This window comes from Echinops telfairi, unplaced genomic scaffold (assembly GCF_000313985.2).
Source record: "Echinops telfairi isolate 266 unplaced genomic scaffold, ASM31398v2 ScPeMD7_7469;HRSCAF=8507_1, whole genome shotgun sequence".
Lineage (NCBI taxonomy): Eukaryota > Metazoa > Chordata > Mammalia > Afrosoricida > Tenrecidae > Echinops > Echinops telfairi.
In genome coordinates, this window is record NW_022111373.1 from 72,050,087 (window position 1) to 72,057,679 (window position 7,593).

Genomic DNA, 7,593 nt, shown 5'->3' on the forward strand with positions numbered 1-7,593 from the left:
GAGCCCCCAATAAAATGATTTAATAAAAAACATAAATAAATACAATTCTAACTAAAAAGAAAAGAGCATTAGCTTATAATTCCTTTTACCCACAAGTGTCCAATGGACATAATCTCTAACCATCAAAAGCCCCATGGATCTAGTCCATAGGAGATGCATGAATGAGCTTTAATGGGGTGCTTTTTGAGTTTAGGAGAACAAAATGTCCACCACTGCCATAGAAATTCCTTTGAAATGCCCCATAACAGATATTTTTCGAGACAAATTAGCTGCAAACAAAATCTCAGATACTAATTGGGAAAACCTGCTTCATATAATTGTTTAGAATTATTTATCTGAATACCACACTGTATCTTCCAGAGTTTGGCATGGCTCATATTTAGATTTTTTTCCCTCCCAACAGTAATTAGTTAATAATTATCCAACAAATACTTGAGCAGTGTCAGCTATGTGCTAATCAATAGGTCAAGGGTCAATAAAAGTCTGTTCAGCAGTCTCTAATTCTTGGGCATTTTCTAATTTCTAACATTTAAATTTTCCAGAAAGGGAACAGGAGGGCTGCTCCCTTCAAGGACATGGAGGGGAGTGAGCCAAGAAAAGCTATTTGCTACTCCAGGGTCCATGTGCCCAAGGGAGCATACTTACGGTTTGCTGGTTTGAGCCCACTTTCTATGGCATCATGCCATACACTTCCTAATAACTTATATTCCCAAACCTTCCACCTAAGTATCTCAAACTTTCTAAACAACCTTTCCCTAGTATCTTTTAGAGACTGAGTGTGTGGTTGTCATTGGCTGGCTTTCACTTAACGTGCCTGCAATGAACTCCATTCTTATAGCCCTACCTTGACCTTATGCTCTAGTGTGCTTCAACTGGATAGCCCTAGTGGTGTAGTGGGAAAAGGTGGGCTGCTAACGGCAAGATCAGCAGTTTGAAACCAGGGGCAGCACCTGGGGAAAAAGATGAGGTTTTCTACTCCCACCAAGAGTTACAGTCTTGGTAACCCACAGGGGCAGATATGATCTATCTTTCAGGGTCCCCACAAATTGGAATTGACTCTGCGTCAATGGGTTTGGGTGTGTTCGCATTTCCAAAGACTGACTGGTGCACCTCAGTTTCTCAATAAGTGATTGCTTAACAGATAGACAATCAAACAGACTGCTGAATGTTAATTTTTCCCCTCAATCTTTTATTTTCTCTTCACTTTCAAGGCAGGTTTAACAACTTACTTCCACCCTGGAATAAACTTGAAGAAGATACATTATGATAGCATCAAACTTTATGAAACACTGGAAGAAGAAACAGGACAGGTAAAGGAAGTTAGCTTGAAATTGCCTGAGAAATATGTAAATCTCTTGATGATTCGGACTTGTCATTATACAGAGCGGCCTGTAGTGACAACAATGGCCTGCAAATTGTTAACTGTGTTAGAGAAATCTGATGACAGTATTAATGGAAGAGCCTGTAGGGTTTGCTTTAAGATCAACTAAATTTCTTATTGATGCAACGAATGACTCTGCCCTGTTGCTTTCACACAAGGAAAAGATGAAAGGCAGCTTTCCAAAGAGAGCACGGTCGACCATCACCAAGTCTGACGCTAAGAAACCGAGGTTTTCAGCAAGGGGACTGTGAGAGGTCTGAGGATGGTGCTGGCCAGCTGGTCACACAGCTCTGAGAAGAGCTTCACTTCACTGCCATTTTCACCCTCCTGGTGGTTCACTGGTGCTCTCAAAGCTCAACAGCAAAGCCTAGCCACAAGGAAGTTGCCTTAAAGATTTCACGTTCTTCTCTTTGCTTCTACCCATCAACTGGCTCCCCAGTCTACAGGATAACGGCCAGAGGGCCCGCCTGGCTTGGGAACACCTTGTCCTGCCTTTGCAACATTTTGTCTTTTGCTTCTCTTCAATATGTTCCTTATCACCCAGCCTTCCTCGAGGATTTGCCATCTCCTGGGCTCTCTTACGTTTCTGTGTTTTCTTACTGGTGCTTCCTTTGAAACAACGTTCCCTTGGGCCCCAGCCTCCGCATTCACCCCTAGTCGGCCTTGAGAGGTTCCCCAGGAGACGCCTCCTTGGAGCTCTGCCTGTGATTAGGCGGAGCTGGATGATACATCTCTGGGGTTTTTTTTTTTTTTTGAAAGAAAACACTTTGATTGACAGTTAGGGGTCACAGGACCATTTTAGAGCACAACAGATATAAAAATCCCAAGACAATGGTGCCCGGCTATTAAAAGATATAGTGTCTGGGGCCTTAAAGGTTGGAAGATAAACAAGCAGCCATCTAGCTGGGAAGCAACAAAGTGCACATGGAAGAAGCACACCAGCCTGTGTGATCATGAGGTGTTGACGGGATGAGGTATCAGACATCAGAAGACCCAAAACAAACAATCATATCGATGTAAATGAGGGGTGGAGGCGTGGAGGGAAGACCCAAAGCCCATCTGTAGACAATTGGACATCCCTTCACAGAAGGGTCATAAGGAAGGGACGAGCCAGCCAGGGTGCAGTATAGCACCAACAAAATATACAACATTCCTCCAGTTCTTTAATGCTTTCTCCCCGCCACTATCGTGACCCCAGTTTTACCTTGCAAATCCAGCTAGACCAGAGCATGTACACTGGTACAGATAAGAGCTCTCGACACATGGAATCCAGGACAAATAAACCCCTCGGGAACAATAATGGAAGTAGCCATACCATGAGGGTAGGGGGGAAGAGTGGGGAAAAAGGGGAAACTGATCCAATTGATCAATGCATACACCCCACCACCACTAACAGAAACATGGGTGAAGGGAGACAGTGGATGGTGTAAGATATGAAAATAAAAATAATTTATAATTTATCAAAGGTTCATGAGGGTGTGGGAGGGAGGAAAAAATAAGGAGCTGATAGCAAGGGCTCAAGTAGAAAGAAAATGTTTTGGAATTGTCATATGATTGCTTTTTGTGCTTTTACTGACATCATTGCCACAGGTGGTGGGATTCCATCAGCCGGGTAGTATCCGAATTGCTACCACTCCTGTAAGGGTAGATGAATTTAAATATCAAATGACTCGGACTGGCTGGCATGCAACGGAACAGTATATTATTGAACCAGAGAAAATCCAGGAGATGTTCCCTTTACTCAACATGAACAAGGTATTTATCTTACGAGCATTTTCACTAGGTGTTGACCTGAATTTAAAAATTGAAAAGGTATTATTTTCACAAGTTCATTAAAACAAGAAAAGCCTCATGCACCCCTTTTAGATGACAAAGCCAGTTTAATGCCTGGACTAGGGTGAACTAGGAGGTGGGCTGGTCCCTGGCCGGTGAAAACACTTGCTTCTAACTGAAAGGCTGGTGATTTGGAGTCCACCCAGAGGCACATTGGAAGAAAGGCCTGGTGAACTTCTGAAAGTTAGCCACGGAAACCGTGTGAGCCTGGAGGACATTGTGGTGAGTGAAATAGGTCAATCACACAGGAGACCACTATTATAAAACGTCAAGAGAAGGTTTCACACAACAGGGAAAGACTCTTTGATAGACAGTAGGGCTGGGAGGGGAGGGGAGCTCACGGACTAAAGAATGGACACATTAACTTGGGTGAGACTAAAATATAAAACCAAACAAACACCCTCACTGCCATCCAGGCAATTCTGACTCATGAAGGGGAAGGATATACACAATAAGGGGGAGGTCAGGAAAAATGATGGAGTCTAAGGCAGACACTGAATAGAGTCATCTTTACCACCAAGGTAAATGCTAATATGCACACAATCTTGCAATAACGGTAATCTGTGAGTGGATGTATAGGTAGACACACAAACTGAACAGATGTGCAAAGGAGACTGGGGCAATATCCATGAATACAGAGGACATTTCTACCGATATACTCATATTTACCTAAGCTGCAAACGTATCCATGCAGATGGTAGAGTGGGCAGGAGATTAGGATAGTTATGAAAACTCCTTAATCAAAACCAAACACCTTGAAGGAAGAGTTACTGGGTCGCAGGGGCCATGAAAGCCAGTCGGCATAGCGAAGTCCTTGAGGGCAATGTTGTAACTTCTTGTTTGGTGAGTAGCTACTGGAGTCTTTAAAGCTTGCGAGCAGCCATCAAAGGTAAAACTATTGGTCTCTCCCTATCTGGAGGAAAGAAGAGTGAAAACAATTAGTCCAATGGATCAATGAACGATGCAAACATCAGTCTATAGGACCCGGGACCAGACGGAGAGAGTGACTGGTTACCACTGTCCATCACTGTGCAATAGAACACATTAGAAGGCCCTGGATAGAAGGAGAAAAATGTAGATCAAAATTCATAATCATAAAAAAGACCAGGCTTACTGGCCAGACAGATTGTTGGAACCCTTGAGACAAGTGTCCTTAGTCACCCTTCATGTTTGGAGTTGGGCTTACCCCCTGCCTCAATCTTCAGCCAAATGGTAGACAGTTCTATGAGGTGAACAAAAATGCTAATGAGGCATGCATACCTTAGAACAGTCAACCATGTGAGATCAAAGGAGTAGCATTTGCCCAAGAACAAAGTTCAGAAGACAGGAAGGGTTAGGAGCCAGGAAACACAGGGAGGACGTGGGATTAGTGATGTTGCATTGTGGGTAGTGTAGTCAATGACTTGAAACAAAGTGTGCATGAATTGTTGAGTGGAAAACTGATCCGCTCTGTAAACCTTTCACCAATTCACAGTACTACTGTGACACACACACACACACACACACACACACACACAGGGTCATCAGGAGTCAGAATAGAACTCACAGCATTGGAGCCATCCTGTTTGGTAGATGGGAAATAAGGAATGCGGCCTTATTTGTTCTCCACCTAACAGCTGAGGGAATGTTTTCCAGTAGGTCCTATTATTGTGCCCCCGGGTCTCAGGGTTTCTATACACAATTGTGTTTGAAAATTACAAACTGAAAAGATAACCAGGTGTGATAAATATGTGAATTGAAAGATTATGTTATGAAATGTGAAAACAATCAAGAAGTGCTATGGTATTTTGCCACACAATTGTCAGCTGGGCTCATAGCTGTACTTAACTAACAGATGCTGTGCCTGGTATGGGTCTAGCTTTACCTCCTAAATAGCTGAGAGATTCCACCTAACAAGGAAATTATTGATTTTTCCTACTGGATGATAATCTCCTTTGAATAGCAAGAAAAATGACTAATATTTACTAAGCACATATTCGTGTACCAATGAGTATGGCAAAACCGCTTACATGCATGATTTCATTGAACCTTTGCAATATTGCTGCTTTTAAGTGCCTTGGAGTCAGTTCTGAGTCACAGCGACCCCGTGTACAACAGAAGGACACCCTGCCCAGCCCTGCATCCATCCCCACAAATTTTCTTACGTTTGAGCTCATGGGTGAAGCCCCACTGCGTCAGTCCATCCTCAAGGGCCTTCCTCTTTCTTGCTGCCCCTCTAGTTGACCAAGTATAGAGATCTTCTCGGAGGACTGGTCTCCCCTGAGAACAGGTCCAGTGCCCCCGAGACAGTCTCACGCTTCGTCCTGGGAGAAGTTCGGCCATGATGCTCCTGGGCTGTGCTTCCTCCAGGACAGATTTGCTTGGTTTTTGTCAGTCCCCAGTGCTTTCACGAGTCCTTGTCAGCACCAGAGCTGAAACATCGATTCTTCTCCAGTCTTCCTTATTCCATGTCCCATTTTCACATGCATGTCAGGTGACTAAAAATCCCGTGACTTGGGTAGGTGGGCCTTATCTGCATATTGCTTCGGACATGCTGTCAGGAGAGACCAGTCCCTGTGGAAGAACATCCTAGTAATATTATGGGGCATAGGTTACTTCTAATCAGAAAACAAGCATAGACAGTTTACATCGTAAATCCAAGCTCATTCTGCTAGAAAGAGCCGGAGCTGATTAGAACTCAGGCCGTCTGTCTCCATGGCATATCCTACTTTGGCATACCAGGCGAGCCTGTGCCTGGAAGCAGATGTGTACATTTCCCGATTGATTATCTCTTCAGTAGTTAGGATCGCTGAAGGGTCTCTATATTGATCTGGAGGCTGGAGGTGTTTGCCCCGGGAGGTATTAATGGGTGGTGCACACTCCCCTGTCTATAGTGCGGAGCAGTTTTCTGTGACAGCCATGTGGTGGCACATGGATGTCACACTACATGGTCTCCCATGGAATGCCATCTCTGCTACTAGCAAAGCTGTGCTGATAGCTTCTTATATGACAAATTTGGGATGCTTTGTGGTGAGCCCGCACCATCATGAATTTGTCTTATGCCATGACCATAAGGGATTGACCCTAAAATTCAAGATTGTCCAACATCTGAAAAATAATCAAATAACTTTATTAATAGGATAAAGGACAAAAGTCACATAGCTATCTCAATAGACACAGCTTTTGACTACAGTTCCTTGCACATATGTGGTGCTCACTAGATTTTTGTTGAGTGGATGAGATCCAACTTCACTTTGTTCTATAAAGCTTGATAGCCCCGGAAACCCAGGGGCAGTGGGCTGCTGGGCGTCAGTTCATTGGCAGTGAGTTTGGGCAGTCAGTCGCTTCCAGGTCATTGATCCGCCATTTCTAGAGCCTGCCTTGAGTCATGCGCTTTTATTCAAAGATGGCAGCTAGGGCTCCAACCATCTTCTCTGCATTCCAGACAGTGGGGTGGAGGAAGAGACAAGGGTGTAAGCAGATGGAGCTTATTGCCAGTTGTCTTTTTACAATGGTTCCTGGTTGCTGCCACACAACACTCACATTTACACCCCACTGACCCGAATTCAATAATAGTCCAAGCTAGTAGGTGGAGAGAGGCTGGGAAACTTACTGTGGGACCCTGTCTCAGCGACTGTGTGTCTAAATGGGCACCTGGGTTCCATCACTCGGCGAGAAGGAGGCTGGAGACAAGTGCAAGCCTGTCTACTCAGTGCTCATGTATGCCTGGGCTCAGGCTCAGAAACAGCACTGCGGATCCCTCTGATGCCAAGTGCCAGATGGTAGTTAAGAGTTTTACGAAGCATTTCTGGTCAGATAAATTTACATCGACTACTACGTGTATATTGACTTGAATCGTGACCTTGTGATCTCTTTAGATTTTGGCTGGACTCTACAATCCTGGAGACGGTCACATCGATCCTTACTCGCTAACTATGGCCCTGGCTGCCGGTGCTAGGAAATACGGTGCCCTTTTAAAATATCCTGCTCCAGTGACTTCTTTGAAACCCAGGCTGGATGGAACATGGGAGGTTGACACTCCACAAGGCTCCTTGAGAGCAAATCGAGTTGTGAATGCTGCAGGTAAGCATCGTAGCTGGTTCGTTTGGTGGCTTTTACTTTAAATTAGTGCTTTAAAAAAAAGTGGCAAAGAGAGCCGTAAAGTCACGTTCCCGATTGTGCACATTGTTATGAAACACGGCGGTGTCCCCAAGTTAAAGTTAGACAGCTGGTCTGTTTTGAAGCCACAAAGCCTGGGTCACTTTGCTGTATGGCTGACCTTGCAGTTCCCAATCACAGGAAGCTGGCACTCTCCTTCAGGGCTCGTTCTTCTGCTCCGGATTGTGCTCTGCCAACATATGCTTTGTTCCTCTTTCCTGCTTCCACTCCTTCTTTACACT

At 44.5% G+C, this 7,593-nt stretch overlaps 1 protein-coding gene across 1 annotated transcript in view; it reads left to right on the forward strand.

Annotated features, from left to right (window-relative positions):
* Positions 1–7,593, forward strand: part of DMGDH (dimethylglycine dehydrogenase) — a 94,131-nt gene that overhangs the window by 14,317 nt on the left and 72,221 nt on the right. Inside the window, exons 3-5 of the mRNA XM_004703522.2 lie at positions 1,212–1,310; positions 2,972–3,136; positions 7,072–7,276. Of these exons, the coding sequence (XP_004703579.2) occupies positions 1,212–1,310; positions 2,972–3,136; positions 7,072–7,276 (469 nt within the window). The remainder of the gene's footprint in view (positions 1–1,211; positions 1,311–2,971; positions 3,137–7,071; positions 7,277–7,593) is intronic.